General features: G+C 45.9%; 1 protein-coding gene across 1 annotated transcript; it reads left to right on the forward strand.

Moving 5' to 3' along the window:
• The first annotated feature begins 5260 nt into the window (after positions 1-5260).
• CDC42EP4 (CDC42 effector protein 4) lies at positions 5261-8100 on the forward strand. Its single transcript, XM_044418988.1, has one exon. The coding sequence runs from the start codon at positions 5389-5391 to the stop codon at positions 6394-6396; it is 1008 nt and encodes a 335-aa protein (XP_044274923.1). The 5' UTR covers positions 5261-5388; the 3' UTR covers positions 6397-8100.
• Positions 8101-10878: the final 2778 nt, after the last annotated feature.

A 10878-nucleotide genomic window follows, 5' to 3' on the forward strand; every position in this document is an offset into this window, starting at 1 on the left:
TTTCCCTGGAGCTCCAGCACCAAGCAATTTCTCCACTTGTGATGTGCATGCAAAGGTAAATACTGAACCCGTATGGCTTCAGAAAGCTAATTAACATCTGGCCTTTTCCCTCCTCCTTCCACTAGCCCAAAGTTTCTGATGTAGCGTTTCCCAGATCAAAACTGATAACTGGGATGAAAATACCCCTGCAGCTCTTTTGGATTGTTCCATTTCTTTGGAAGTTGATAAAGGAGCAAGGTTAGATGGTCAAACTTAAAAGAACAGAATTCTTCTTCACACCTCAAATGTGCCATATGGGCTTCTACTCCCTTGGAATCCAGTGTGTGCAGCCATTAAGGGCTTCTGTTTAACAGAAGTTACTCTGGGGACTTAGTAGGCAATCTGCAAGGCTAAGTAAGCTAAAAGCCTTTACTCTCTCAAATCAAAGAGTTATTTTCTATCAGGTAAGGCCCCCTCTTCTTATCAGGCATTTTGGCAGCCTCTGGCAGCCTCGAGAGAGCTTTACCTGCCTAGTGGGCTGAGCAGTGGAGAGCCTGAATCCTCCTTCTCTAATAGTTTTTTCTGCATGTACTTAATGAATGTTGTGACCGGGGCTGGATATACTGAGACGCTGGAGGAAAGGGAATCTGCACCAAGAACTCTGGATTTTGTAACCCCCTTGGATCAAGAATCTGAGTTCTGTCAATATACATTTTTTATTTATTGTTACAGTTGCACAGAATATGGACATTAGCATATAGCTCATGCTACAGATGTTCTCCATTTTGCTCCAGAATGCAAGACCTCCTGGCTTTTTCAACTAGGAATAGGAGCTAAACTTGCACTGAACTATTCTTCTGAGGCTTGTAGAATGAGCTCTGGTATTTGTTTTCATGCATACTCTAGTTTGAACTTCTCTCTCCTGAAAACATCAGTTTGGCTCTTTGGCACTTCAGTTGAAATGAAAGCATGCTTTAACTTCCAGCACCAGAGCTGGCAAACCACACATTGCTTGGCCCCAAATTGTGAGGTGCAAGACTTCCAAAGTGGCACATTTTATGTTGACCATGACAGTGTGGCTGGCTGAGAGTAGTGATTCCTATCTGCAGTCTTACTCACTGCTGATCACCTTCTTCTCAAGCTTCTGCAGCCCCTCATTTGTCTGTCAGGACTGGTCGAAATACAGTACCAACACTAAATTTCCAGTCTCAGAAAGCACGGGACTTTTGAAACACCAAGCACGGTCCCTTAAATTCTAGTACTTCCCCATTGTTCTTGGCAGCCCCTTTCCCCCACTCCTGTGGGGTTTCAGTGCCATTGTAGGAATGGGTGGGTAAGTGTGCTTCCTCTCCATTAATCCTAGCCAATCAGGGATCATGTAGTCATGCCACATAGCACCTCATAGCCAGATTAGCAAAGGTAAACTTAAGCCAATTATTAGCTAGGGAGAGACGTTGTTTTGAACACTGGGGCGCTTGCTGTTTTTCTTTGTGGTAATTTCTTTGGCAGAGCATCATGAGAGCAAGAATTCAGTCCTCTGTCCATGTTGCAGCGCTTTCAGCTAATCGTGTGCACCTCTTTCTGACACTGCTAGCCGTGCCAGCCTGGGTTTAAGCATCTCATCAATGCCCTAATTACAAAAGGAGAGTGCTTCCAAGAGGGGGAATGAAATGCCTCCCATCTTGCCTTCGCTTGGCTTGGCTTTGCATGGACCCGAGATGGCACTGCTGAAATTGGCAATGCAACATTAGAGAAAGTATGAGTGTAGCTTCCCCTTGTGAGGTAATTAGCTTTCTGTCTGCCTGTATTAACTAAACGAGTGTGTGTTCTTCTAAAGCATGTTTATGACGGCTCTTGGCTTGTTTTGCAACCCATCTTCATGCCCTGTACAGAGGTCTGTTTTCAATTCCTTTAGCATCTGTCTTTCACTGCTTTATGTTCTGCGTGAAATTCCATGTGCCTGCCCTTCCCCCTTGTAGCTTTCAAAACTCAAGGATGTCTTAGCTAGCCTCTTGAACTTGTTCACCCCCTTATAGCACTAATATGTGACCAATAACATCTACCTTTATGGCAATCCTCTTGTGTTCCTGGATATTCTTCTCCCTAGTTTTAGTCTTCAAAGTGAATAGGTCAAGATGGCAAATAATTAATTTGCTCGGTATCCAGAATGGCCATTCTTCTGTGCCCATGTCGCCTTGTTGTCAAATGATTCAGCTCATGGTAAGGCAGCCATGTGGAGGGGATATAACTTGTCCCTACTACCACCTCCACGCTCTTTTTGGGAGAGGGTTGCTGGCTGGATGTAGCTGCTGGTTCTTTTTTTACCTACTTATTTATTTACTTCTAGTCCTCATGACTTCAGGGTAACTAAGAAAATATCAACAGAGTAAGAAGTACTATTGAGGCTTGCTCATAATTTGGATCACTTGGAGTCTGCTGCAGCAGACTTTTTTTTCTGTATGGGCAACTGGGTATAAATGAAAACCATTTTGTTGGATGTTGAACCCTTGTAAAGAATCTCAATTTTGAGTATTGTGCAGGTATTAAACGAGAAAACAGGCTCCACCTGAAGGCTTGCAGTGTAACAGACATGATGCAAAACAGAAAACAAATGAGGTGGAAGATAGGAAGAAAGCCAACACTGCAGTAGCTGCTCTTTCTGTGGTCAGCGTATGGGACCAGATTGCTCTCCCTCGTCCCATTAAGGAGTTTTCCTGAGGTTTGGCATGGGGCAGCGGTGTGGCAGTTGTGGTCAGAAATAGCGGCACCTCTTGTGCACATGCAATGTGGAAGGCAAGTTAGGACCATCTTGACTTTTGCCTGCACCTCCCCTAATCCTTGATCATTAGCCATTGGCCATTAAGATTTTTGGAAGCTGGGGTCCACAATATCTGTATCGTGCCAGGCTGCCTCTACTGTGCTACAGGATTTGTGACACAGGTTGAGAACAATTGCTGAGCCTGCAATCCTATGCTACTTACTTGTGAGTAAGCCTCACTGAAATCAGTGGAACTTGCTTCTGAGTTGGTATGTGCAGGATTGCACTGTTGGTCAGTAGCAGAATGGAAAGACACAGCAATATGCAGCCAAATTGTCAGATGGGAATTTTCTCAACCAACAGTTCTTCAGCATATTTCAGAATGTGTCTTGTATCAACTAAGTTGTGTGTCTCTGCTTCAGAATTCATGCTACTTCATTCTTTTGCCTTGTGAAATAAAGGAAGGTAGACTGGTTTGGTGGCATAATTACTTGTTACAAATCCACATGGGTTACTGATTTACTTTGCTTTCCAGAAGGAATTTGAGCATTTATTCTAATAATTTTTCAGTGATCCTGAAGCCTAAATCCCTTGATACTAACCTGTCCATGTGCATTTTTCTACTAACCCATGGTGTGTGTCATTGCCCTTTTGAAAAAGACTGTGTTGGGATTTCATTGATACCTACAGCTGTGCATAAATAGCTTCTGTGGAGTGACTTGGATCACTTTCTGGTATTGGGCTACTCCCTTGATCCATTAAAAGAAGCTTGATGAGAATACAGGAAATTGGAGTAGGGGTCACTGCAAGATTATTGGAGTGGGGAGTCCCATCTTTCCTAATTGAAACTGCTTTTCTTAGTTGTCTACAAGTCAGTGGAACATATTGCTTCAATCTCTGATTTCATTCCTGAAAGAACCCTTTCTTTTTTCAAAAATTAAACACATTAAGACTGTGTGTACAATTTCAAGAAATACTTTTTTAAAAAAGCAAACAGGAAAGCATTAGTAAAGTGCACTTCTGTGCACAGCTAAGGAACCAATATGGTTTTGCTTTCTTTTAAGGTTTGTACAGTAAACAGGAACTGTTCATATATTCCTTTCCCCTACTAAGAGAACATTTATAACAGTGCTTTGGGCATGGTGCATGAAGAGACTTGAGTTCATGACAAGTGGAGGCCCTGGCCCTGGCCAGTAGGTGCTCGTAACAGTCTACTGGTCTATTGCAGCAGTGGTGGTAGTGTGGCTAAGACCAAGGCCAGCTTTTTCCCCACTTGAAATAATGCAGATATCTGCAAAGCTTTCTTGCTCATGGCAGGATCAAAATGGGGGTGACAACAGTGGGGCAGAAGGGAAATGATAACATGACTTGCTGGAAGTCCCTGAAGAACTAACTCAGCCAGAGGATCTGTGAGCATGTCGTGAGCAGAGCTGGTTAGAGCCGGGGGTCAGACTAGATGGCCTGACTTGCCATCTAGTCTGACTCGCTCGGTTTCTATGTTTCTACGTTCCAAAGGCATCCTTAGCATTTGCACTGGCAAAGTCTTGCCTTCTAGGGACATAAGCCTAATCTCATGGTTTGGGTAGGCTTGGTGTTGATTTTTGAACCCTTCCTTGGTTACCGATCTCCATGCCCTATTTCATATGTCAAGTCTGCAGGGAAAGCTAAATGTGAACTGGGAGCACTGGAGTAGAATGAGCAGGGCTTTAACTGCGGCAGAAAGAGGGAGGGAGGGAGATGAGTAAAAACTGTGCTCTCCTTTATATAGCTGTGGTTCTGACAGAGGGGGTTGGGAAATAAGATCTTACATATTCTTCAGTTTTATTGCAAACATGTGCCTCAGCTACTTTTTCTAGGAGCAGACTGACACTACTTTCTGTCTCATTCTTTTCTTTCTCTGTGATGGCTACTCTACTGAGCATGCAAAACTGCCTCCAAGCAGTAAATGGAAAAAGGTTTCTGCAAGGGGAGGGGAGCACACTATTATAATGTCCCTGTTTTGAATCCAGCTTCTTAAAGCACACGCCTCCTGGATTCGCTTTCCACTAGAGCTTTTTAGCACGAAATCACCCCTTTCCGAAGTACACGCTATCAGAATTGTGATCCCCACTAAGGCAAAGTGCCCATCTCAGTGTCTCCCGGTCTTTTCCATGCCATAAAACCACAAGGCAAGGTAGAGAATAATCTATTGGTCTCTCTCCTCCTCCCTCTCTCTCTTGTGGGAAGGCAGTGGGAGCCATTACCCTGTGCCTTAACGCATGACAGGGAGCACGTGAACTGTGCTAACACTACTCTCCAGCTGCAAAGGGGGAGAGAACAGAGGAGCTAACATGAACATTCAACTGCTGAGCCTTTTGCTCATAATAAGGTCCCAGTCTAGGTTCAAGGCTGAGGGAGCAAGACTAGGAGTTGTACCCTCATTACACCAAACAGATTTATCCAAAGCAACAGAGCAGATGGCGCTTCTGTTATTCTCCTGATGAAATCTGACTGTCTCCCTTTTTCTGTCTGTCCTTCAGGCTTGGAGTACTCAAACGCCAGCAAGAGGTTTGAGGCCTGCGAGGCTGCGAGAGAACAGTTGCCGTGTGACTGAAAAGAAGCTTGCTGCCTCTTTTGACTTCGGTGCCTGGGAGCTTGTGCCTGTTGCAAACATGCCTATCTTGAAGCAACTGGTGACAAATTCCGCTAACTCCAAACGCCGCTCTCGGGCAGATCTGACAGCCGAGATGATCAGTGCCCCGCTTGGCGACTTCCGTCACACCATGCATGTAGGCCGAACGGGGGATGCTTTTGGAGACACGTCCTTCCTCAACAGCAAGGCTGGGGAGGGTGAGCAGGAAGTTGCCGAGGAGGCGAGCTCCTCATCCAAACCGGGCCTGCTGTCACGCAGGTTCCGCAGCAGCAAGCGGTCTCAGTCCGTGACGCGTGGCGAGCGCCGCGATATGCTGGGCTCTCTGAGGGACTCGGCCATTTTTGTGAAGAACGCTGTCTCGTTGCCTCAGCTCACTGAGAAGGAAGCAGACAGGAGTGGTGGGAAGCAGCTGCCCAAGAGCCTCTCCTCGAGCCCTGTCAAGAAAGCCCCTGAGGAGAAGACCCCGGAAGAGAAGCACATGAATGGCGCTGCGGCGGCCCTCTACTCCGGCCCCCACAGTCCTGGCTTGGAGGAGCGGAACTTTGGCGACATAACTGACTTGCCCCTGGTCATCCCCAAGAGCAGTTACGGCATGAAGCATGCGGAGTCCATCATGTCTTTCCATATTGATCTGGGGCCTTCCATGTTGGGGGACATCTTGAGCATCATGGATAAGGACCCCTGGGAGCAAGAGGATTCTGGTTATCAGGGTGGAGAGGACCCACAAAGGGAGCCTGGCCCTGTGGAGGCCTCAGCAGCGCCCTGGCTGAGCCAGGAAAGCAAACTCCCACAGGATTCCTTGGTTCAGTACGACGACAACCGAGCAGCAACGTATAGTCCGGGCTCAGCCCGCAGCATCACGAGCCGCCTCACTATGGACAGCAGTTCTATCTCCAGCTGTGCATCTGTTGGAGAGGAACAGCGTAGCTTAGCCAGTAAAGGGCAGAACTTGCCAGAGGAATCCACAAAACAGCTGGACAAAGAATTCTCCTTCATGGATGAGGAAGATGATGAGATAAGAGTATAAGGAAGGTGACTGGAGCTATCTGCCTCTTTTGACTGAAGAACAGATAACTTGCAACTGATTCTGGAATAAATGGGGTTGCAGAAAAGTTGTACGATTTTGGCAACTTTCTCAGTCTTCAGTTTCACCACTATCATTCTCATAAACAGGCTGCTGGAGAAATAGGATACCACCATGCTCTTGAACCCCAGTTGGAGAGTAATCTGGGGAGGGTGATGAACATCAAACTGGAAAATCACTTTTAAATGGCTCGTTTATATTTAAGATAATCTAGGCAACTCCAGGATCAGATAGAAATAAAGAAAATTGCTTGAGGATATTTGGAAAAACATTCGTTCCCAGGAGAACTCCAGAGTAATGGGTTTTGTTTGTTTAAAGAAGAGATTCTGGTTAATTTATGTACTGCCTGTTTAAAGCAATATAGAGCTGAATACTAGAACAAAGCTCAAAAGCACTAGTTTCTCTAGTAATATATTTTTCCCTTTTCATTTTTGCTAGTACTCTTAAGGGCTTTTTCCCTACTGCAGAGGAGATTGCCATTCTGGACCTGGAGAAACACTGAAAGACTTTGCATTTTTGTAGAGAGGAAAAACCCAGGAACCTTTGAAATAACCAGATTCTCCATATCTGCATGTTTGGATGCTGACAGCTATCTCCCTGTGGGCAGGCCTCTGGGAAAATCTACAAACTTTGGAATCTGGGCTTGAAATTTCCTAATTTTTTAAAAAAAGTATTGCTGACAGAACTATTTGAATAACACAAATGGGGATGGGAGGAGTGGAGAGCACCACTATCACCATCTGCGTCACACTGCGATCCTCTTTCTGGTCTACTGGGAGGCAAAATATGAGAACAGTTCAAGGTGCTAGCCCTTCTTGAAACAGACTGCTTATACCGCCCACACCCCCAAACACCCCCCCCCCAAATGTGTTGCCCTTGGTGGTGATCATGTGGATATCTCTCTTAAGTGGAGTATTCTTGGAGACACTTTGCTTATGTAAAATTGTTTAGAATTATCCAGTGAGGTGAATTGCAAGAGTAGAAGTCAGCCTAGTTGCCCCAGCATTGAAGAGAAGGCAAGATTGTTCTCGGCCCACTCTGTCTCCAGGCTCTTCCTTTGGGTGTTAAGAGGATGGGATGTCCTGAGAGATGTTGGGGTTGCTAGGGCAACCTGTTGGGAGGAATGTGGCTTCTTTGCATGTCTACAGATGTAAACTGAAAGTTCCAGAAGTAAACAAATCTGATGCAGCTTCATCCTTTCTCAGTTGAGACTAGAATATCAGCAAAGCTGACAGAAGCACAAAGAGCTTGGCACACCCTGTTCCAGGGACAATGGAGGAGACTACATTGCTCAGTTCCTCCCTTTTGAAATTGCTTTCGGGACCTCCCTTTGCAGTATAGATGGGTGGTGTGCCTTACATTCCCATCGCCTCCTGGCCCTCTTATATTTTTGCCTTGCTTCACATTTTGCTGGGCATTAAACACTAACTTTTGCCTTTTTAAAAAAATATAATTTTAACCTTTTGTTCAGACTGTATATTAGATCTGCCCACCCTTTGGGGAGTAGTGGCTCTCCCTCCCTTGGATTGTGACTTTGTTGCGTGTGTACAGGTGTTTGTTCAGTGCATTGGATGGAAGACCTTTTAAAGATGGCAGTATGTTTTAAAATGCAAAGAAATTAAACTATAGTAAAAAGGCACCTTAAATCTTCTGGGATATTTTGTTTTACAGGGATTGGGGGTGGCAGGGGGCTGCCAAGGGGCAGAGACTGAAGGCAAACCAGTAATGCAGTGGCTACACTCATTAGGAAATCAGGTAAAGTCTTGAGGAGCACAAATGTCATTTCGACCTTACGCCCCCCCTAAAGCGCAGTGGGTGGATACTGTCAGTCTGTTAGGCCAACATACCAACCACTCCCTTGCTTGAATTACCCCAGAGGATCCAGGCACTGGCTTACATTTTGGGGGAAGAGCAAGTTAAATGCAGATTCTCTTTCCTTTACCTCTCCTCACCTTTTGTTCTGTTCACAGTTACCTGCTGGTCTGGTCAGAACAACCATTTCTGTGGCCAAAAGGAAATTACTGGGCTAATGAATACTGTGTTTCATTGTATAACTTCTGTGTCCTGGCTCAGTGCAACACGTATGGACTTTGCTTTCAGGAGGGCCTCTAAATGTTTTGAACTACAGCTCTCTCACCAGCTGCAGCCACCCTGGACAATGGTTAGGGATGGTAAGTATTATCGTTCAGGACATCTGCAAGAATGGGACAGGCTCTTTTGTCATCCCGCAAATTCAGGAACTCTTTGAACCTCACATATTGCCAACAGTCAGTCCCACATGCAGAGAGAGAGAGTTCACACATCACACTAAGCAACAATTGGTTGTCCTTTCACTGAATAATACCACTTTCACTCCTGGGACACTAGCTTGCTGTGAGTTGTGTTCCCCATAATCCTCTCGCCTGCTACCAACACACATCTCGGGTGCTTTTGTGTCAGAATTCCTCATTCCTTCTATCGGCTCCTTGTCTGAAATTGGTCTTAGTGACTTGCAAGAGAAATTGCTTCCCCTGCCACCAGATTTGGAAAGGAAAATTCTCTGAGTCTGTATAACCATAGTAGTGCAGGTACAAGGTGGTGGTGGTGGTTTTTGGAGACTGCACCAGAGTATAAGATGACCCGTCAACTATTTTGCCCCAGTTCTGCTATCCCCCCACCTCTTGTCAATTTCATATTTTCATGGGACCCTTGTCTTGCTAGCAAACACCTCTCTTTTTTTAAAGGCTGAAATACTAAAGCAGTTACACCCATCCTACCCAGTTCCTTCTCCTGCAGCTGCCATAAGCTTTTGGATCCCCCATCCCCACTACATGTGTGTGGCTGCTTTCCATTTGCTGTCAGATGTACGTGTTACAGAGCAGTAGCAAGCATTGTTAAGACAAACATATTTTGAGGGAGAACAGTGAGGTAGATCTGCAAATTTCAGGACAGTGAAGCAGAGAGGGAATCATTCAGATTTTGTGGCAGTGGACCAAAACAAAGGTTGGGGAAAACGTGGTTCCCTGCTCTCTTGTTGTTCTCAAATTTTAGGAGCACAAGTGGAAGACATTGTTGACCTGAGGGAAGGTGGCAGTGGTTTCCACTCCAGCCATTCCAGGCAACCCCTGGTGACAAGCCACACTGCAGCAGCCCACGGCAACAACCTCCTGCAGTGAATCGGGTCGGGAGTATAGCCCCAGTCAGCACATACAACCCACCAAGGTAGACGCAGGCTGCTAATCCTGTATAAAGTCCCGCCAAGAGTTAGCTTCTCTCCTACTGCCAGCACCCTCATGTTTATTGTGAACAGCAAATTTACTGAGCTGCTTTGAATGGCTACTGGGTCACGGTCAGCATTATGTCTGCAGGTCACAGCTCATGTGTAACTTAGCAAGGCCATAGTCAAATTCAGGTCAGTAACTTGGTCTTCAGAAAGGCTTGCCCAGAGGTGGTTTCTCTGTTGCACTGCACAGGTGGCGGGTTTGTCCTCCCCAGTAGGATATGGACTTCAGGTTCCTTACAGTCCAAGCTGCCTCCCTGAAATGAGGCCAGGCTGCAAAATCTGTACCTTGACCATGTCCAGTCATTCTACTCCAGCCCTGACCTTTGCCTTCCTACTAGCTTGCAATTATCGTATAGGCAGCCTTGTTCCAAACAGAGTTTGTTCAGCAATGCTGGAAGCACTAGACACCACAGAAAATACAGAAACGTGCAGTTTCATAATTTTCTGTCCTGAGGGAATACTTATCTGAGCTTGGTGTCCATCTCGGCACTTCACATGGGACCTATTGTTATGCCAAAGATCATGTGAGTTGGTTTTCAGAACAATCCAGCAGGAAGCTAGTTTGGCTCTGGTTCCCCTTGCAGTGTGGCCGAAGTCTATGCCTGCTGAAGTCTGAAACGTTTGAAAACAAGCCCAGCATAAAATCTGAGATGTATTCTCATGCAAAACAACTAGCAAACAAGGTAGCTCAAATGTGAGGTGTGCAGAAGTCTGGGTGGCCTGGAACAATGCGCTCGTAGCAGTGTCAGGAGATACTGAGTCTTGCCTGCACCCCTCCAACTCGCTGGAGAATCCAAGCCCTGATGTACAAACAAGTGCATCCACGGACAATGCAGGATCTGAGACCCAGTACTCAATACAATAGAAATGCTAGTCTGGGACACTGACCCATTGTTCTGTGAAAGAAACAACAAGAGCGGCAGCTGGTTGGGGGAGGCCCTTACGCTCAGCCGAATGGCAGGTTCAGCCTTCTGTATCCTAAACAGCCAATGCAATGGTTTATAGCAGCATGGCCAGATAAAGGGGGAAGTCTTTATGCTTTAAATAAGCCAGAGAAGGAAGAAAGCAATGGAGTGCAGGCGGGGCTGGGCCTGGAGTTTTGAGGTCCTGTGAAAATATGTATGTGCTGGGTTTGATGCCCATGCCATGGGGCACTTATTCCC

The sequence above is a fragment of the Varanus komodoensis genome, unplaced genomic scaffold, assembly GCF_004798865.1.
Source record: "Varanus komodoensis strain SLA01 unplaced genomic scaffold, ASM479886v1 scaffold96, whole genome shotgun sequence".
NCBI lineage: Eukaryota > Metazoa > Chordata > Lepidosauria > Squamata > Varanidae > Varanus > Varanus komodoensis.

Coding starts and splice junctions, on each gene's coding strand:
- CDC42EP4 (XM_044418988.1), top strand. CDS start 5,389: ATGCCTATCTTGAAGCAACTGGTGACAAATTCCGCTAACTCCAAACGC.